This window comes from Pelodiscus sinensis, chromosome 11 (genome assembly GCF_052426305.1).
Source record: "Pelodiscus sinensis isolate ZL-2025 chromosome 11, ASM5242630v1, whole genome shotgun sequence".
Classification (NCBI taxonomy): Eukaryota; Metazoa; Chordata; order Testudines; family Trionychidae; genus Pelodiscus; species Pelodiscus sinensis.
Window position 1 is genome coordinate 53,526,397 of NC_143062.1, and position 21,470 is coordinate 53,547,866.

At 52.7% G+C, this 21,470-nt stretch overlaps 1 protein-coding gene across 2 annotated transcripts in view; it reads left to right on the plus strand.

Annotated features, from left to right (window-relative positions):
* PLXNB1 (plexin B1) overlaps positions 1 to 21,470 on the plus strand; it is a 206,191-nt gene that overhangs the window by 151,943 nt on the left and 32,778 nt on the right. For both annotated transcript variants that reach the window (XM_089781349.1, XM_089781350.1), the window contains exons 23-31: positions 614 to 856; positions 8,241 to 8,417; positions 9,913 to 10,061; positions 13,918 to 14,018; positions 14,834 to 15,051; positions 15,253 to 15,431; positions 16,999 to 17,065; positions 18,053 to 18,199; positions 18,903 to 19,080. In XM_089781349.1, coding sequence (XP_089637475.1) covers positions 614 to 856; positions 8,241 to 8,417; positions 9,913 to 10,061; positions 13,918 to 14,018; positions 14,834 to 15,051; positions 15,253 to 15,431; positions 16,999 to 17,065; positions 18,053 to 18,199; positions 18,903 to 19,080 — 1,459 coding nt within the window. The remainder of the gene's footprint in view (positions 1 to 613; positions 857 to 8,240; positions 8,418 to 9,912; positions 10,062 to 13,917; positions 14,019 to 14,833; positions 15,052 to 15,252; positions 15,432 to 16,998; positions 17,066 to 18,052; positions 18,200 to 18,902; positions 19,081 to 21,470) is intronic.

The window sequence follows — 21,470 nt, forward strand, 5'->3', positions numbered from 1 at the left end:
ATTACTATTCTGCTCCTTTTCAAAGCACTCGTGCCCACAGGATGAACATCTCTGGGCATACAAGGTACCTCCTGGACTGCCCCTGACAGGATGCAGGACTGGGCAGGCCACTGATTTGCTGTATTGCACTGATAAACTGCTTTATCGAAAGCTGAATTTCCCCATCTTTCTGAACAGGTTGTATTTGTGGCTATGAATTCCAGTGGGGCACCAGAGGTTATCCCATAGGTTTATATGGGTTTATAAAATATAAAAACATTGCAAGAAAGGTAACAACAATCATTGATCAATCGAAGCAGCAGAACCCTAGAGGGGTGCAGCCTCCCGGGCAGCTGACCCACAGAAAGCCCAAGTGAACTTTGCAGGGACTGTTGGCAAGGGGATTCCAGGTGCTCCACACTGCTGGGAAGAGTTGGGAGCCCACTAAAATCCCCTGGAAACTTGCCCTATGAATCTGGGGTGGGTGATTGGGCTGGCACCTAGCCAGGGTGAGTGCTCTGTTTACACTTTTCCCACAGAGCCGTGGCAATGGGGTGCCACAAGGCAGTAGGAACTTTCCAGCGAGGCTGGCTTATTCTTTCAGAGTCCTGACGCTCTTCCCTTCTGCTTCTAGTTTGAAGAACTGTGTCTCATTAACTCCTCCTACCTTATCCTGTGTAAAACTCCGGCTATTAACCTGCTGTTGCGGATTGGTCAGGTCAAACTGGAATTTATTCTGGATAACCTGATCTTCGATTTCAACTCCTTGCATCCCACACCCTTCTCCTATGAAGTCAATCCAGCCCTGAAACCCCTGAACACTGAGGACCCTGCGAAACCATATCGGCACAAGCCTGGGAGCGTCATTTCCGTGGAGGTAAGTCTACAACCAGCTCAAAATCACAATAAACTTCACACAAACCTACTTCCTACTGAGGGCCTGGGACTATTCTGATACCCTGGCAGTGCCATAGCTATTAATGGCCTATCACTGGCAAAGATAAGAAGGGCAGTCCCTGCTTTTAGCAGCCTGCAGCCTAAATGAGATGCAGTATGACACATGCTGAGACATCACCCAGCAGCTGGGGAAGGAGACCAACTCAAAAGAGCCCTGGGTTATGTGCATAACTTGCTAGCTCCATGCACTATTGCTAGAGCATTCTACGGGGTTTGAGGAAAGCAATTAGAAATAAAACAGCATTACAGAGCACATGGGAAAGAGGATACAAAGACAGTAATCAAAAGCAATTTGAAGTTATGCAGTATAGAAAATTGATAGGAAAGCTAGAGACATCAGGGAAGAATCCATGACTGGTGAGGCAAAGCACAATGCAAGGCTTTTCAATATAATAGGTACACAATATCCTAGCAATGTTGTAAGTCTTTCAGTAGAGTTGATAGGGATTGCATAATTGTTAATAATGGTGCTATCACTGGACTAATGGGAGCCTTGGATGTACAAAGAGGAGTAAGTACAGAGAAGAGCCACAACAATTATTATGGGGCTAGAGAAAATAGATTGCAGTGAGTGACTTAGAGCTCTACTTGTTTATCAGAAAGAAGCTGGTGAGGTGATACGACTAATAAAGGGTTCCTAGTCAAGAAAGGCAGAACCACCACCAATGGCTAGAAGTGAAGCCAGACCCATTTCCATTAGAAATTAGGTAACATTTTAGGAGGATGTCCTGTAATGATGGGTGAGATTATCTAGCAAAGATCCCAGCTAGTCCTGCATCCTACTGACAGACCTGTTACTTACGCCAAAGATCTGCCAATCTGGTTTGTTCATTGAGTGCTTGCTGTAGTTCTGCAGGTAGGGGAGATAGGATTTACTGCTGAGGTGTCCTCACAGGTCTCTGGCTCCGTTTGATGATGATCACCAGAAGGCTTCTTGTGTGTGTCTTCAGTGATGTGTGCAGTGTCGACTTGTGCATTTAGTCTCCACAGCAGACCCCAAGAGAGCCCCCAAAGACCACAAACCAGATAAGGACCAAAGGTGACAGGCAGGTTTATTGTAGAGCGAGGTACAATAACAGTTGTCAGTCGACTCTACTGAACCACTACGCCCGTGTACTTGCCACAGTGGAACGACTCAGTCAGTAGGAAATTTCCACTGCCCCCTAGGTCATACAAAAACTGTCCTCACCAACACACCACTTTATATACAGGTACGACAAGTCACACCTCACTGCTGACGTGTCAGGTTGCCACCCTCTGATGTTGTCAGGTTACCACTCTCTGACACTACTTAGATACCGCCCATCACCCTGCACCTTGTGGTTTGATTAGATCATCTCTATCCCTCATTCTGTCATTTTAGACCCTTTCCTGAACCAGAGTCTGTTTCTGTAAGCAGTGAGTACCAAGGTCTTTTTTTAATGAGCTAGTGATACCATGTGCTTTTTACTTCTGCCCAGTACCAATTACTGTTCTGCACCTGGGCCTATTACCAATGAGTGTTTTGCACACTCAGCCCTGCTTGTGCCAAGTTCTGTGAGCTGGGGCCTGCCTCTTGCTCACAGCTTAGCGAACAGCACCGCTGACCTTGCCCCTCAGCACCGTTCTTCAGTGCAGAGGGGTTCTTCTCGGCACCACACAGAGGTCTGGTGCCATCCCTCAGAGAGCAGACTCTCATTGCTGCTCTTCAGAGCGTGCGTCTTCGTCTTAGCGCTGACCTGCGACGTGGTATCCTGGCGCTGCTCCCGGTTTCAGCACCAGTCCTTGTTTCACAGTGGGCCTGTTGCTCACAGTTGCCTCAGTCATCCACCCACTGTCCAGTGTCAGAAGCACAGCCAGGCGTGGCTCCACCATGTCCGTCCCATTTAGGCTCTCCCTTGCCTTCCTGGAGGGAGCCTCAGTGGCTTCAGACTGATCAACACCCATGGGCCCTTGCTCACCCTGAGACCTAGGTGCTCAGCAGTGTCTACCTCAGTGCAACTCTGGGCCCCCTAGGCATTCCACCAGGCTCAGAGCATGTTGCCCACTGGCTCCATCCCTTCCCAGTCCAACGTCCCTACAGCGATGACCAGTTGCCCTCTGCCTCCAGACCAGGAACTGCCTGCGTCACCTCCTCCTGAGGACCAGCCACGTACCCCACCACAACAGGACCAATCGGAGGGCACACAGTCTGTGGGGTCTCCCCCACTGGCTTCCTCGAGTTCCACCCCTGATGAAGCAGTAGCCAACACTCAGGGGGTATTGCAGGACCTCCTCCATAAGGAGGGTGCTAGCCTTAACCTCCCAGTGGTGGAGGTGGTGGTTAAGAACATAAGAATGGCCATAACGGGTCAGACTAAAGGTCCATCTAGCCCAGTATCCTGTCTGCTGACAGTGGCCAATACCAGATACCCCAGAGGGAAGGAACACAACGTGTAATCCACACGTGGTCCCTCTCCTGTCATCCATTTCCAGACAGGGGCTAAGGACACCATTCCTACCCATCCTGGCTAAAAGCCATTGATGGACCTAACCTCCATGAATCTATCTAGCTCTTTTTTGAACCCTGTTAAAGTCCTAGGCTACGTCTAGACTACAGAGTTTTTTCGAAAAAAGTGACCTTTTTTTGAAAAAAACTTCACCTGCATCTAGACTGCCACCACATTCTTTCGAAATTAAATCGAAAGAATGTGGTGGGTTTTTTTACTTCATTTTATGAGGAAGAATGCCTTTTTTCTAAAGAGCTCTTTCGAATAAAGTCCTTCTTGGGTGCTCTCTTCCGAAAAAGCGGATTGCTTTTTTGAAAAAAGTTGTAGCTGACTAAACGCTCTCTTTCATAAGACGCTTTTTTTAATTCTTGCGAAAAAGCTTCTTTCGAAAGAAGTGTGTAGTCTAGACATACCCTTAGTCTTCATAACACCCTTTGGCAAGTCGTTCCAGAGGTTGACTGTGCGCTGAGTGAAGAAAAACTTTTGTTTGTCTGTTTGTTTGTTTTAAACCTGCTGCCTATTGTGATTGCTGAGGCCTCCTTCTGGGTGCCCCTGCCAGTTAATAAGACTATACTGGTGTCAGCCAAAATGAGCTGGTGGAGCCCTGCCTCCACTCCCCCACCTGCCAATGAGATGGAATGGAAGTACTTTGTTCCTGTTAAAGGATCTGAATACCTTTTCACCCACCCCACCGTGCTTGTTGGTTATGGAGGCAGTTAATGAAAAGGAGCATCAGGCTTACCAAGCCCCAGTGCCCAACTTTAAGGATGCTAAAGTCATGACTTGTTTGGCCATAGGTCTGCTCCACGGGGGAGGAAGGGTTGGTTATCAAGATAGCAAACCACAAGGTTATCTTGAGCCATTATGCATATAGCTCATAGCCCTCCCTCCCATAGTTCAAGGACTCTCTGTCCCAGGAATCTAGGGCTGAGTTTGATGCTCTGGTCTTGGATGGCAAGGCAGTTTCTTGGACTTGCCTTTAAGCCTCCCTGAACATGGGGACTTGGTGGCTCATGTCTTAGCCTCGGGCATCACTATGCATTCATTACCTGGCTACAACCATTTGGCCTTTCTCCTGAGGGCCAGCAGACTATACAGGACCTTCCTTTTGATGGGCTTGGCCTGTTTGCCGAACCTTAAGGACTCCAGGAATACTATGAAGTCCTTTGGCTCACATATTTCTATCACACAGTGCAAGCCCTTCAACCCTCCACAGCAGAGGCCTTTCTCCTCTCATCCTCAGTAGAACTACTCTTGCAGGCAAGCGTGGTATTTCTGTCACAAGCCATCTGGGGCATACTGGCACCAATGAGGGCCAGTCACGGCTCCTCCAAACAATGCTTTTGAAGGTGCGCCCAAGGACTGCATCATGAAGCTACCAGATCATGCGCTTCTCAGCTGTTTGTCACATTTACCTCATGCTTGGACGTCCATCACTTCAGAGCACTGGGTCCTTTGGACAGTGGAAGTGGGCTACTCTATCCCATTCTGTTCCCTACCACCTCTCCTGCCGGTCCCTCTTCAGAGACCCCTCTCACGAGCATCTTCTACTTCACAGGCGGGCGGGGGGCACATGCTCCAGGATTTGGGTACAGTGGAAGAGGTTCTTTGGGATTTCAGGGGCAAGGGCTTTTACTCCTGTTACTTCCTTGTTCCCTAAGCAGACGGGGAATTTTGACCTATCCTCAACCTTCGGGAGCGCAGCAAGTTTGTGATCAGCCACAAATTGTGGATGATCACGCTGGGCTCCATCATTCCCTCACTGGATCCAGGGGATTGGTAAGATGCCCTGGATTTAAAGGGCGCTTATTTTCATATTGCTGTCAAAAAGTCCCACAGGGTATGTCTACACTAGCCCCCTAGTTTGAACTAGGGTGGCTAATGTAGGCATTCAAACTTGCAAATGAAGCCCGGGATTTAAATATCCCGGACTTCATTTGCATGTTCCCGGGCGGGCGTCATTTTTAAATCCCCTTAGTTCAAACTGACTGCCTGCGGCTACACACGGCAGTCAGAAGTTAATCCGAACTAAGTCCTTAGTTCAGATTAATTGTTACTCCTCCTGCAATGAGTGTAACAGTTAATCGGAACTAAGGACTTAGTTCGGATTAACTTCTGACTGCCGCGTGTAGCCGCGGGCAGTTAGTTCGGACTAGGGAGATTTAAAAACGGCGCCCGCCCGGGAACATGCAAATGAAGACTGGGATATTTAAATCCCGGGCTTCATTTGCAAGTTGGAATGCCTCCATTAGCCAGCCTAGTTCGAACTAGGGGGCTAGTGTAGACAGACCCACAGACAGTATCTATGGTTCCTGGTGGGACAGTCGCACTATCAGTTAATGGCCTTCCCCTTTGGACTCTTCACAGTACCCAGAATGTTTACCAAGGGCCCAGTAGTGGTGAGAGCCTTTCTTGGGCATTGTGGGGTTCGGGTCTATCCTTACCTGGTTGACTGGCTTCTAAAGGTCAGTCCTTTCATCAGGTGGAGATTCACATCACCCTACCAGGGCCACACTCAACAGGCCGGGCCTGCTGCTCAACCCCGGTAATTTGACCCTTATTCCCACACAAAAGATGGAGTTTATCAGAGCTGTGCTTGACTCCACCAGAGCTCGGGTGTTCTTACTGGACCACCGCTTCGCCTCCCTGAACAAGCTACTACAGTCTCTTTCTGGCTTTCCTGTCACCGTGCCCCCATGTGCCTCAGGCTTCTGGGTCACATGGTGGGCTTGCACATATGTAATGCCATTTGCCAGGCTCCACCAGCGGCCGCACCAGTCTTGGCTGACAATGGTGTTTCTCCTGGGGCAGAATAGTGTAGACACGTTGCTCATGGTGCCTCACCACGTCGCTCAGGCCCGTGGCTAGTGGCTTGATCCCTGGTTGATACTGGTTGGTTTTCCATTCCATGACTCAGCCCACAATGTCCCTGGTCATGGACGCATCTGCTCTGGGCAGGGGTGCTTACCTTTGGGATCTCACCACTCAAGTGATGTGGTCAGAGGAGGAGTTGCCCCCTCTATATCAATGTATGCGAACCCCGGGAAGTCTGCCTTGTGTGTCTGGCATTCCTCCCTCACCTTCGGGATCGGTGGGTGGTGTCACGATGAACAACTCGACAGCCATGTGCCATCAAACAGGTCACCCTCCTTGCACTGAAGCCCTTCGTCTGTGGCACTTGTGCGTAGACCACTCTATTCACCTTACATTCCAGGGGTTCAAAATCAGCTGGCAGACTGCCTTAGCCAGTGCTTCCTTGTTCAGCAGCAGTCGCTTCGACTGGATGTCCTTCACGCTGTGTCCCATGTGTGGGGATTTCCCCAGATAGACCTCTTTGCCACCCAGCCCAAATGCCACAGTTCTGCTCAGTCTGGGGCCTCAGTCTGCCGGGATCCCTAGCAGACACATTCCTGATCCCTGGCAACCCAGCTTGCAGTATGCCTTCCCCCTCGTCCCTCTGCTCCTCAGGCCCCACAGGGACAGGGTGAATTTCATTCTGATACTAGCATGACTAGGCCGGGGTAACTGGTACCTTCAGTTCCTACCTGTCAGGGTGGTCAAACACTGGAATAAATTGCCCAGGGAGGTTGTGGAATCCCCATCTCTGGGGATATTTAAGAGTAGGTTAGATAAATGTCTATCAGGGATGGTCTAGTCAGTGCTGGGTCCTGCCATGAGGACAGGGGACTGGACTCGATGACCTCTCGAGGTCCCTTCCAGTCCTAGTGTTCTGTGATACTACTCTGCCTTTCATGGAAGGTGACATTTCTCCTCCCCATTACCTCTGCCAGACTGACGTTGGAACTCCACGCTCCCATGTCGGACCCTCTGTGTACTGTGTTCCTTAAGGACAAAGTTCAGCTTCACGCTCACTCTGCTTTTCTCCCAAAAGTGATCTCTTCCTTCTACAAGGGCCAGGACATTTTCCTCTTGGTTTTCTATCCCAAACATCACCAAAGCCCATGAGAGCCACAGCTGTACTCTCTGGATATCAGAGGAGCTCTTGCATTCTCCATTGACAGGACTAAGCCTTTTCAGAAATCCTCACATCTGTTCATTGCAGTGGTGGACCAGATGAAGGGTCTGCCTGTTTTGTCATAGAGCATCTGCTCCATGATGAGGTGCATCAACACGTGTTATGCTCTGGCCATGGTGTCCCCACCACTGTTCATGGGGGTGCACTGCACAAGCCTCCTCAGCCACTTTTCTGGCACATGTTCCTCTCCAGGAAACCTGCAGGGTTGCAACGTGGTCCTGAGTGCATATCTTCACGTCATACGCTGCCATCGTGCCACGGTCCAAACAGGACCCGGCTTTGGTACTGCGGTTCTCAAGTCAGCCCTGCACTCGGACTCCTCCTCCTCCTCCAGGTAAGGCTTGTGAATCCGCTCACTGGACTCGGTGGGAGCACGTGCTGGAAGAAGAAAACACGGCGACGCCCCTTTGGAACGGTTGTTCATTGAGCTGTGTTGCTCCTGTCTGCCCCTTGCTGGCTCCTGCGACAGCAGGGGAGGAGGATGGGCAAGAAGGAAGCAGCTAGGGAAAAACCTTCCGGCAGCCACCTCAGTTGAAATAGACACGAGTAACAATTTCTGAGAACACCAGTTGCAAAGGTGAGTGGCCTGTTTTCCCCAGAGGCTCCCGTCCAGGGAATGGCTATCCATGCACAGGGCTTGCTGCTGCTTGCTCTCAGATGGCAAGTGTCCTTCCTGCTGAGATTGAGCAGGAGCTAAGATCTCTCGCTATGCCTCGTTGGCCTGGGTTATTGTGTGCTGTCCGTGGGCTTTGCCTCCCCCAGGGGCCCTTCACTGATACCCGTTGGTACCTGTGTTCCAGGGGGAGAATCTGGACCTGGCCATTTCCAAGGAAGAAGTGGTGGCCATGATTGGGGAAGGGGTCTGTGCTGTAAAAACCCTGACGAGGAATCATCTGTACTGTGACCCCCCACCCGAGCAGCCAGTTCCACGGCACCAAACCCAGCGGGAGGGCACCGACTCGCTCCCTGAGTTTACAGTAAGAGCTCAGCTACGCTGCACAGACACTGAAGGGGGGAATCTGCAAAGCAACACAACCCCACAGCAATGCATCTGAGCCTGGGTTAGCTGACAGCACTCACTCTACAGGCCTAAAAATAGCAGGACATTCCCGCTTGGGCTCCAAGACCCTTCCCCGGGCTCCGAGACCCTTCTCCCAATCTTTCCCCAGGCTCCGAGACCTTTCTCCCAATCTTCCCCGGGCTCCGAGACCTTTCTCCCAATCTTCCCCGGGCTCTGAGACCCTTCTCCCAGCCCTTCCCCCGGCTCCGAGACCTTTGTCCCGACCTTTCCCCGGGCTCTGAGACCCTTCCCCCTACCATTCCCTGGGCTCCGAGACCTTTCTCCCAATCTTCCCCCGAGCTTTGAGACCTTTCTCCCAATCTTCCCCGGGCTCTGAGACCCTTCTCCCAGCCCTTCCCCCGGCTCCGAGACCTTTGTCCCGACCTTTCCCCGGGCTCTGAGACCCTTCCCCCTACCATTCCCTGGGCTCCGAGACCTTTCTCCCAATCTTCCCCCGAGCTTTGAGACCTTTCTCCCAATCTTCCCCCGAGCTCTGAGACCTTTCTCCCAATTTTCCCCGGGCTCCGAGACCTTTCTCCCAGTCTTCCCCCGAGCTCCGAGACCTTTCTCCCAGTCTTCCCCCGAGCTCCGAGACCTTTCTCCCAGTCTTCCCCCGAGCTCCGAGACCCTTCTCCCGGCCCTTCCCCGGATTCCGAGACCTTTGTCCCGACCTTTCCCCGGGCTCTGAGACCCTTCCCCCTACCATTCCCTGGGCTCCGAGACCTTTCTCTCAATCTTCCCCGGGCTCCGAGACCTTTCTCCCAATCTTCCCCCGAGCTCCGAGACCTTTCTCCCAATCTTCCCCCGAGCTCCAAGACCTTTCTCCCAATCTTCCCCAGGCTCTGAGACCCTTCTCCCGGCCCTTCCCCGGGCTCCGAGACCTTTGTCCCGACCTTTCCCCGGGCTCTGAGACCCTTCTCACCAGTCTTCTCCGGGCTCTGAGACCTTTCCTCTTCCCAAGGACTCAAGACCCTTTTCCCACCCCTTCCTGGGCTCTGAGGCCCCTCCCTGGGTATCAGCACTGTTATGTTTGCCCCATAGTGTGAGCGACAGTCAGCTGAGGCTGTGCTCTAAGGCTTGCCCCTGCAGGGCTTTGCACTGTGGGTGCAGGGGTGGGGGCTGGAGGTAGGGAGGAGACAGGCACTGGTGGGGAGGGAGAGAAGAGGCAGAAGCACAGAGGGGGAGGAGGAGATGGAGGTGTGGACAACAATGTGGGAGGGGGAGACGGAGGTGCCGGTGGGGAGAGGGGATAGGGGAGACAGATGCTCCGGCAGGGAGGGGGGAGAGGGGAGAGGAGACACCGGCCGGGAGAGGGCCATGCAGTCAGGCATTCCCCTTGGAGCCCGTGACTCAGTTGTCAGGATGAGAGGTCTGACACGTTGCTCTTGCCTGGGCTTGTGTTTCTTCTGCAGGTGCAGATGGGGAATTTGAACTTCCTGCTGGGCAGAGTGCAGTACGACACTGAGAGCCAGCTCACCTTCCCCCTGGAGGCTCAGATTGGCTTGGGGGTTGGAGCCTCCCTTGTGGCTCTGATTGTCCTGTTCATTGTCTTCGTGTACAGGTGTGAGGGGCTGGGGTGTCTGTGCTGCAGCCGGGGGGCGGGGGGAGGGGCTGCTCTCTCTCTAGCAAGTGTGTGCCAGGGCCCATGCTGAAGCCTGTGCCATTGCCTCGTTGCTGGGATTTTAGCAAGCTGCCAGGTTACAGTTGGCATGGGCAAACACACCTGAGACTGCCATGGGGCATAGCTGCCAGGATGGTCTGGGATCTTTGGGCCACCCGGGCACAGTCGACAGGAGTGTTCAATGCACACTGAGGCCCCTACATTGGAAGCTCATGGTAGCCCCTCCACTTTCCTTACTGTGGGTGAGATTCAGCAGCCTTCCCGTTGGCCTGGGGAGGGCGCAGATTTGGCCTTGGTGCCTGAGCTCTCACCAGAAAGGCCACTTACCTTGGAAATTCAGTGTTTACAAGTAAACCCAGATAAATCTTCCAGCGTGGGCTGAGGGCGGCATTAACCCTTGTGCAAACCGGCCCTTGCTCTCTGGTTTCTCCATGCCCTCTTGGGGGATGTCGCTACCACAGACCCTCCCTTGCCACCCTCACCAGTTCCACTGCGAGAGCTTCCTGGTGAGCTGGAAGGAGAAGCCGAGCTCTAAGCTCATTTCTGCACAAAATGCTTTGACTGGGCTGGGGGGATGGGGAGCTGCCAGTCCATGGGCCAGATCCCACCTGCAGCAAGTCTGTGATGGAGTCTGGAAGCTCTGAGCCTTGGGTGCCCCCTCCCCCCGCCAGGCTGGAGCAGTGCGCACCAGCTTGTGGTGAGCAGGGGCGCACTGCTTGCTGTCCTTGCCTGCAGGCTCTGTCCCCGCAGCCTCCATTGGCCAGGAACGACAGCCAGTGGGAGTTGCGGGGCAGCACCTCCAGGGTAGGACAGTGTATGGAGCCACCTGCCACCTTTCCCCCCCACGAGCCACTTCCAGGGGTGCGCAGGGCCAGAGCAGGCAGGGAGTTTGCCATAGCCCCGTGCCACAAGCTGGGGGCCTCCTGAGGTGAGTGCTCCGTGCCCAATGCCCCCCAGCCGTGAGCCATCTCCCAGAGCCCTCTCCTGCATCCTTACTCCCTCATCCCCTGCCTTAGCTCTTAGTCCAAACTCCTACATCCCAACCCTCTGCCCCAGCCCTGAGCCTTGTCCCCCACTCAGACTCCCTCCCAGCGCCTGCACTCTGCATCCCAAACCTTCTGACCCAGGATAGAACCCTCTCCTGCACCCTGACACCCTCCTAGAGCCTGCACTCCCAGTCCCACCCCATAGCCTAAATCCCTTCCTACATCGCAACCCTCTGCCCCAGCTCTGAACTGCTCAACACCCTAACTCCTGCCCGGACCCCACTCCCACACCCCAACCCTCTGCCCCAGCTCTGAACTGCTCAACACCCTGACTCCTGCCCAGACCCCACTCCCACACCCCAACCCTCTGCCCCAGCTCTGAACTGCTCAACACCCTGACTCCTGCCCAGACCCCACTCCCACACCCCAACCCTCTGCCCCAGCTCTGAACTGCTCAACACCCTGACTCCTGCCCAGACCCCACTCCCACACCCCAACCCTCTGCCCCAGCTCTGAACTGCTCAACACCCTGACTCCTGCCCAGACCCCACTCCCACACCCCAACCCTCTGCTCCAGCCTAGATCTCTTTCTTCCTCAGGCCTGATTTTTTTGTGGGGGTCAGTGGCCCCTGATATGTTCCATACCCCTAATCATATATATAGTAGCCCAATGTCTGAGTCTGTAACGCTGAAATGCTGGCTGTTCCCTCAGGGTGGCGCTGTTGCCCGAGTCATGTCCTTCGCCTCTCGCCGTGGCTCTTGGCTGACTCCTGCGCCACTCAGCCGGGCTGCCACGTGGGAGCAAACAGCGCAAGCGGCCATTTGGGCTCCATGCTCCCCATGCAACACCCCCGTGCTGCATGGGGAGCGTGGTGCCCAAACAGCCACTTGTGCCGCTTGCTCCCCACAATGGCCCGGCTGAGTGGTGCAGAAGACAGCTGAGCGCCGTGGCGGGAGGCGAAGGGGGGTGGGGCAGTGACATACACGGCCAGGGGACGCGGCCTGGACAAGCATGCATCCCTGACGGAGACAGAGGAGAGCGGAGAGAGAGTGAGAGGCAGGAGAGGGAGAAGAGAGAGACAGAGAGAGAGGCAGGAGGCGGAGGAGAGCTGAGAGAGAGGGGGAGGCAGTAGGAGACCTAGACTTTAGTAAGGCATTTGATACAGTCTGGCATGATATTCTTATTGATAAACTAGGCAAATATAACTTAGATAGGGCCACGATAAGGTGGGTGCATAATTAGCTGGATAACCGTAGTCAGAGAGTTGTTGTTAACGGTTCTAAATCCTGCTGGAAAGGGATAACAAGTGGAGTTCCTCAAGGGTCTGTTTTGGGACCCATACTGTTCAATATCTTCATCAATGATGTAGATACTGGGATAGAGAGTACGCTTATTAAGTTTGCAGATGATACCAAACTGGGTGGGGTTGCAACTTCTTTGGAGGATAGGGACATAATTCAAAATGACCTTAGCAAGTTAGAGAAATGGTCAGAGGTAAACAGGATGAGGTTTAATAAAGAGAAATGCAAAGTGCTCCACTTAGGAAGGAACAATCAGTTCCATACATACAAGATGGGAAGCGACTGTCTAGGAAGGAGCATGGCGGAAAGGGATCTAGGGGTCATAGTGGACCACAAGTTGAATATGAGTCAACAGTGTGATGCTGTTGCAAAAAAAGCAAATATGATTCTAGGTTGTATCAACAGGTGTGTTGTAAGCAAAACTCGTGACGTCATTCTGCCGCTCTACTCTGCACTAGTTAGGCCTCAGCTGGAGTACTGTGTCCAGTTCTGGGCGCCACATTTCAAGAAAGATGTGGAGAAATTGGAAAGGGTACAGAGAAGAGTGACAAGAATGATTAAAGGTCTAGAGAACATGACCTATGAAGCCAGGCTTCATGAACTGGGCTTGTTTAGTTTGGAAAAAAGAAGATGAAGGGGGGACATGATAGCGGTTTTCAAATATCTAAAAGGGTGTCACAAGGAGGAAGGAGAAAATTTGTTCCTCTTGGTTTCTGAGGACAGGACAAGGAGTAATGGGCTTAAAGTGCAGCAGGGGAGGTTTAGATTGGACATTAGGAAAAAATTCCTAAGTATCAGGGTGGTCAAATATTGGAATAAATTGCCAAGGGAGGTGGTGGAATCTCCCTCTCTGGAGATATTTAAGAACAGGTTGGATAGACATCTGTCAGGGATGGTGTAGACAGAGCTTGGTCCTGCCTTGAGGGCGAGGGGCTGGACTCGATGACCTCTCGAGGTCCCTTCCAGTCCTATGATTCTATGAGGAGGAGAGAGAGAGAAAGAGACACAGAGCGAGAGACCAAAGGCTCAGGAGAGAAGACTGACATGGAGGAGAGACCTGAAAATCCCGTTTTATGACGGGCTAATTGGCTAGTCTAGAATGATTGAGTTGTATGGAAGCCCCCAGTGATGGTCTCAGTATAAGACGTAGCACAGAGCAGGTGATCGTGTAAGCTGGTCTAGGAAAGGCAGTTCCAGGGTAGGATACTGTCGTTAGCAAGTCGGTCTGGAGCTGCCTGAAATCATGAGCTGGAAGTTTGTTCCTCTCTGAGGAGCAAGGATGAACTTGAGGCCTCCATGGGGAGAGGCTCGTCCGTTCTGAAGAAGACGGGCCCCTCACACATAACTTGGGATCTGGCCCACTCAGCCCTCCCTCCATTCTTTATGTGCCTGCGGAAGCCCTTCCTTTTCCCAGCTCAGGGACTGGAAGCCAAACTTACAGCCAGCCTGATGCAAATCCCATCTGCAGAGAGTCAGCCGGTGGTCTCCAGCTCTGCTTCCCATTCTAGGAGGAAGAGCAAGCAGGCTCTGAGGGATTATAAGAAAGTTCAAATCCAGCTGGAAAATCTGGAAACAAGTGTCCGGGACAGGTGCAAAAAGGAGTTCACGGGTAAGAGAACTTTCCTCCCCAGCCCTGCGAACAGAGGAGTTGGATCACCACCTCCGACTCAGCCCTCTCTCCTAGGCCCTATGGTCCTTGCCTCTGTGTGAACAATCAAGCAGCCCCCATGAGTTACAACCTAGTTCTGCTCGGCTCCCCACACGCCATTGTCACTGGGGAGGCCCTTGTGTGGGGAAGAGTTTGGCCCCCGCTTGTCTCTCCAGTTCTTCATCTGGAACATCACATTCTAGAGAAGGGAATCTCTGGTGTTCCCCTGACCCACAGTCGTTAGAGAAGTGACTACTGTGGTCTCGATTTAGCAGTGGAAAGCTGTGAGAAACATGGAAGTCACGGGGCTGTACCGATTGTGTAATGCTCTGTCTCTGACTTGGATACCACCTACTAATATTGAGCCTGGCTAAACACCAAGCAGCCTTTCACAGTGCCGGTTTGCTTGGCAGAGCTGCTTCTCCTTTTTTAAACTCCGAAGATGGCCACCAGCCGTAAACAAGAATAACACCCCAGCAGACCTTCTAGTCCCTGCCTGGAAGCCAGGGTTGGAGAGCTCCCTTCCAGAGCATTTGCCAGTGCCCTGCATGCTCCGCTTTTAAATGTCCCAGGTGATGGCTTCTACACATTCCACTGGGAGAGGATTCCACAGGATGCAGCATCTCATTGACGTTTAACTCGTCTGTTTCCTCTGTCAGTTGCATCCCATTAGCCCTAGCTACTGCCCAGCTCCCAGCCCTGTCTGTGTTTGTTGCTCTGGGACCCAATCTTCTTCTGCTCTAACTCTGTAACACAGAAGCCCCCTTTGCTTTCAGACCTGATGACAGAGATGATGGATCTTACCAGTGACCTCGTTGGCACCGGAATCCCCTTCCTGGATTACAGATCCTACGCAGAACGCATTTTCTTCCCAGGACACCGGGAGTCACCTCTGCGGAGGGGCCTGGACATGCCTGAGTGTCGTCGGCAAACCATGGAGCAGGGCCTGGTGCAGCTGTCCAATCTCCTCAATAGTAAACTCTTCCTTACCAAGGTAACCCACCTTCCGTAGCTCCTGCACCACTGCACAGGCAGGTGTTGCCAGGAGAGACAAAAGTGCCTCCTGATGAAAAGCAAGAGAGTGGGACACCTGGAAGTGTCCTGTCTACAGCCCCCTCCTGGGAAAGTCCATAGCTGTCTTACTCTGTTTGTAACACACTAGAGCATTCACTCCTCTTTGACTCTCTCCCTGCAGTTCATCCACACTCTAGAAATCCAGCGTACATTCTCTCCAAGGGACCGGGCCTATGTGGCATCCCTGCTCACTGTCTCCTTGCACGGGAAGCTGGAGTACTTCACTGACATCCTAAAGACTCTCTTGAATGACCTCATTGAGCAGTACGTGGCCAAGAACCCCAAGCTGATGTTGCGGCGGTGAGTAAATGATTCAGTAGCTGGTCCCTGAACAGAAGCTTTCCTGGCTGTCCTACAGCTCCCTGGTGTCTCAGTGGTAACAGGGAGACTGCATGCTGTGCATCAGATAGAAAATCAGCCAGTGTCCAGACATGAAGTGCGACCCAAGAGGAGGCAACAGAAATTTGCTTATTGACTGCTGAGTCATTTCACACAAAAAGCAGCCGGAAATGTCCTTTTCTCCTTGGCTACGTCTACACTGGCATGATTTTCTGGAAATGCTTTTAACGGAAAAGGTTTTCCGTTAAAAGTATTTCCGGAAAAGCGCGTCTAGATTGGCAGGACGCTTTTCCGGAACAGCACTTTTTCTGGAAAAGCGTCCGTGGCCAATCTAGACACGCTTTTCCGCAAAAAAGCCCCGATCGTCATTTTCACGATTGGGGCTTTTTTGCAGAAAACACTAGTGTGCTGTCTACACTGGCCCTATTCCAGAACAGTTTTCCGGAAAAAGACTTTTGCCCGAATGGAAGCAGCATAGTTTTTCCGGAAAAGCACTGATGATTTTACTTTAGATCGTCAGTGCTTTTCTGGAAATTCAAGCGGCCAGTGTAGACAGCTGGCAAGTTTTTCCGGAAAAGCGGCAGATTTTCTGGAATAACTTGCCAGTCTAGACACAGCCCTTATGATTATATGTGCGTCTGGCACTGAGTGAATTGTGGGAGATCAGCAGGGATGTGGGTCTGTGTGTTATACTGTGGGGGGTATGGGAATGCAGGTCTGTCTGCCTTGGGGGGGAGGAGCTGGGGTGTGGGTGTGATACTGTGTTGTACCGGGGGCAGGGAGCTGGGGCTGTGGATGTGCTATCGGAGGAGGAGCTGGGGTGTTGGTGTGATACTATGTTCTATAATGTCTGGCGGCTCTGGGTTTAGGAGTGTTTAGAATATTGTGTGAGGCAGGGACTGGGGTCAGGGCTTGCAGAAAGCTATTTCGCCCTCGGGTGAGGGAGGAGGTGAGCAGGGAGCCATCGCGCGGTTGTAGGGCTGGTCTCTTCATTGCCTGCCAGGTTGTGGAGCAGGTGCTGTTGGTGTTGTAGAGTGGCTCTGTCCTTGCAGGGGGCAGGTTTCTCCCAGTATTCAGCACTGCTCTGCTCCCAACAACTATTTCAGGCAGCATGGTTAGGCCACACTGAGCCCTTTCTAGGCCTGTCCCCTCTGCAGTGAGTGGGGGGCATGATTGGTACTTGGCAAGTGATCCAACCCTTTTATTTTTACGTCATTGCCCTGGAAGCAGGGGGCATGGACCCCTGGCTGCCCCCTGCGGAGATCTGACCCATTGCAGGGACCTGGAGATACAGCCCAGTGCTGGTGCTTTTTGGTTGGGTCCATGGGGCAGCCTGCTCAGCTGAAATGCTCACACATCAGATGTGCAGTGCCCCCTTCAGGCAAAGCCCTGACATTTGTACTCACAGAGCGGGGTCCTCAAGTGCATGTTTCCTGGAAAGCAAGTCCTGACCCTAATCATCACCCCGCTCCCTGCTCTGGCACCTCCGCGGAGAGCGCGCAATAAGTGGCCTGGGCTTCTCTTTCAGGACAGAAACCGTGGTGGAGAAGCTGCTCACCAACTGGATGTCCATCTGTCTGTACACGTTTGTAAGGGTAAGAGTTGGCTAGGCCTGGGAAGGGGGGAGCCAAGAGAAATGGAGACTCAGAGTGCTGCACCCCTGCTGCCTGCCCAGGTGCCTCCGGGTTCATTCCCCTAGGAGCAGGAAAGAAGGGCTGGATTGCTCAGTGCATAGAGTGCGCAGCACCCAGCACTTCCTCAAGCCAGCAGCCCAGACATGGCTCCAGCGGACCCAACTGTCCAGGCTGAGGATCTCCCACTCATTATTGGGATGAGCTGCACAAGCCCCCGGGCAGGAGGAAAGTGGGGTGAGCATGTAGACCTCACACAAAGGCTCCATGAGTGAAGCTGCTGGCCCTAACCCTCAGCAGCCAGTGAGCAGATGCCACGTGGAGGCCTGCTAACGGGACTCTGACAGTGAAGCGAGGGGATTGGGGGTAGGGAGGCTGCCAGATCACTGCTTTGGGGACAGAGCAGCCTACAAAAGAAGGGCCTGGACTATGGGTAAAGGCTGGCCAGGGGCCTGATCCTCCACGCGCCGTGAATGGAGCTGTCCCTGTTGGAGCTGCTGAGGCTCTAGAGGCTGAGAGCCTTGAGCACATCCCAAGGGGAGGTAGCACTTCGTCTATTAGCCAGAGGGTGCTGAGATACTCCTTGCCTGAGGACCTGGTGCGAGGTCTGAATGGGAGAACCTGGAGAGCCCTGGGGAACTAGGGACCATAACCCAGGAGCTAGGCTTGTGGATGGTCCAGCAAGGTCATCCCCGGCTCTGGGGACTGCCCTGTCAGGCTCCCAGTGAACCGAGCAACAGGCTTCTTTTCCAGCCCAGGAGCCTGGGGCCTCACTCAGTGCCTTGGTCACCTGGCCTGTTTTCCTGGGGTGGGTGAACCTTCCGGCTGGGATTCTTTGGCTTGCTCTGTTGAGCGGTGCCTCTGGCTACGCTCCTGGGCGCAAAGGGCTCCATGTGGCAGCCAGCGTGAAAGTGGCTTCTCCCAAGAGCTGATGCACTTTCTGTCTGCCAGGACTCTGTTGGGGAGCCGCTCTACATGCTCTTCCGAGGAATCAAGCACCAGGTGGATAAGGGACCAGTGGACGGGGTGACAGGGAAAGCCAAATACACCCTGAATGATAACCGCCTGCTGCGAGAGGACTTGGAGTACCGGAGTCTGGTGAGAGCTCCCTCCTGCACAGCACCTTGTGCCTTCGCTTCCCTCCTTGTTGTGTGCCAATGCAACCCCATCTCCTGTCCCCCGGTTCTCAGCCTGTGCACCGGGGCCCCCCGGGAGTCTGCAGCCTATGGCTAAGTCGCAGACTGTACAGTATTCGGCTCATCTGCAGGGAATCAAATTCCAACGGGGTCCCACCTCTAGTCAGCATTGGTGAGGGCTCTGCAAATGGGAAAAGGTTGAGAACTACGGTCCTAATCCACCCTGAGTCCAGACTAAAGCCAGCCACTCGGTAGTGGCCTGCCACTGGAAGCCATGGCTTCACACCAGGGTCTGTCCTCAGTGCCATTTAGAGCTGCTCTTCTGCTGGTGGCCTGAAGAGGCCAGGAACTGGGAGAGCAGAGTGGTCCTTTGGCCAGATCTCCTCCTCACTGGCTACATCCACTGCCAAGTCATGGGAGGAGGAGGCAGGGCCGTAGGAGTGGCTGTACCAGCTCTTTGAGACCTGAGGAGGCCCCCAACATAGGCACCATCAGGAGGCTGCTGAGCCAGTTACACAGCTCGTCATGCCACTGACAGAAGCAGGGCCGAGAGCGTGGCTCATACGCTCCTGGTGTTCCCTTTCCCAGTGTTCTGGAATGTGGAAGTGGACAGGGTGGGGGGCTCATCACCACGCCAGCTGCACCAGTTTCTTTTCTTTCCCCAGACGTTGAATGCTGTGACTCAGACAGAAGCTGCTGTGGGGGAGGCAGAGGATTCCCAGGGTGTGTCTGTGAAAGTGCTAGACTGTGATACCATCACCCAGGTGAAGGAGAAAACCCTGGATCAGCTCTATAAAGGAACACCCTATTGTCATCGGCCAGACCCAGACTCCTTGGACCTCGGTGAGCACGATTCACTGGCCCCAAGACGCAGTGATGAGCTTGAAGATGGAGTTGCCCCTGTTATGCTTAAATGAAGCACACGAGATCTTTTCTAGGGGAAAAGGCAGGACGCCGCATTTATTGAGAATACAACAGTTGCATATGCTTGTCAATCACTCACACACACAAACACCACACACACAGTCCTGCCTGACGATGTCATAGTTACCAGTCCAGATTCTGTATCAATCTATCAGAGGGGTAGCCATGTTAGTCTGAATCTGCAAAAGCGACGAGGAGTCCTGTGGCACCTTATAGACTAACTGAAGTGTAGGAGCATAAGCTTTCGTGGGCAAAGACCCACTTCGTCATGCATCTGACGAAGTGGGTCTTTGCCCACGAAAGCTTATGCTCCTACACTTCAGTTAGTCTATAAGGTGCCACAGGTCTCCTCGTCGCTGTATCAATCTAGTGGCCAGCTAGATCGGTCAGCCGGTCGATCGATCTGATGCTCCTCTGGAGTTGGTGGCAAGACGAACCCAAAGTTCCATAGTAAAGCACCCTGCTTTTATAATCCTTTTCTCTGCTGAAGTCTATGGATTTTGCTGTGTCAGCCCGTGACTGGAGTATTAGCTCTTTGGCGTCAGTGTTCCCAAAACATTTTCCAAAGCTCATCCTGTAATCAGTCGTCTTTCAGGGGTGCTAGCTCCGCTTTAAGGTCATCAATCTGCCAATATCCAATCACCTTGTGAGTAGGGGTACACATCAATGATTATAGATGGTTCTTCCTTGACGCCAGGTTGTCTAGTTTTACCCACACTCATCCCTCCTTCTTTGGCCATCTGGTTCTGAGCAATAACTTTTGCACCTTTATTTTGACACATACATGCCTCTTTCACACACAAATAATCTTTTACAAGGACCTCTCAAGGAAGAACATAACATCAATATCTGCATTGGGCAAAACAAAAAGGCATTGTAAATCAAACAATTAAGGCCTTAGCCTTCCACATTCCTCTAATCTCATGAACACGAGACCAAAACTCTCTCTCTTTCACTCACTACCTCTAGAACAAGGAAATATAGGAGATATACACTTAACTAAAGGGTTCGACTTACTACAATATTAAATAAGATTATATATATTGCCTGACATTACTAAACCTAAACTAGAAAAGAATCAAACTTTCAATCCAGCACCCCCGAGTGTGCCCAATGCCCATTGGAGTGCCCAATACTGGCCACTCACAGCCAGTGGTGACAGGCCCCGCCCCAACCAGCTTGTGCTCTCTCTGGTGTCAGTGATATGGTCAGTGCAGGAGAGGGATCAGAGCAGAAAGTGGGGGGGAGCAGGGTACGTGCTTGCTGCTGCTGCCACCTCTTGTGTTCTTTACACATTTGCCAGTGGCAGTAGCTGCCTGGTTGCTGTCAGGAGGGTTGCAGAGGAAGTGGGGCTTTGAGGAGAGGAAGGGGACGTGGGATCAGGCAGTGCACTCAGCAGGAGTGGACAGCATGGGTCCAGTGCCAAGGTGGCAGAAGCGTATGGGCTCAATCCTGCTGTTCCAGAAGCCAGTGGCAGAACTCCCAGTTACTTCAGCAGGGCAGGATCAGGCCCTAAGGAGGCTAATGAAGTGCAGGGCTCATGTTGGTGGGTGAGCTCTCCAGTTTGTCTTCCTCCTTCGTTGCTGTTTCTCTGTTGGCAGCTGTGAGGCATCTGAGCACAGCTGTGTTCCCAGAGCAGGCTCATGCTTGTAATGCATTGGGCTCACTCGGGACTCATCCTGCTCCCTCTCCTCCCATCACGCCTGGCCTCTGGCGTATGGCACCATCTCCCAGCCTAAAATCGCCATTGCTTGGCAAGGAGGCAGAGGATGACGAGGCCCAGTGGACTTGCCAGTGAGTAATGTTCCTGTGTTGACCCTGCAAGCATAGGTTTTATTTGGCATGGAAGCCTAAAAACACAAATCTGAGTTGCTCTCGACTGAACTCTGTAGCACTTAGGCGCCATTCTTCATTCAAACCATGCATTGCCTTGGTAGTACTAGCGACAGGTGCCGACAGATGGGAAGGTGGTGGTGGGCCTCTCTCTCCTGTGCACAGAGAGGTTGCTGCGATCCCAGCTGTAGAAAGCTAGTGGCCTATGCATCATGAGTGCTAGGCAGGGGTAAGAGGCCCATGCCTTCACTAGCAGGGTGGCTGGGGTGCCATTACTCATCTAAAATTCTTTGGGGGCAAGAGCAATATCTTCATCTCTTCTGAAGCAAAATACAGGACTATGTAGCACTTTAAAGACTAACAAGATGGTTTATTAGGTGATGAGCTTTCGTGGGCCAGACCCACTTCCTCAGGTCAAATAGTGGAAGAAAATAGTCACAACCATATATACCAAAGGATACAATTTAAAAAAATGA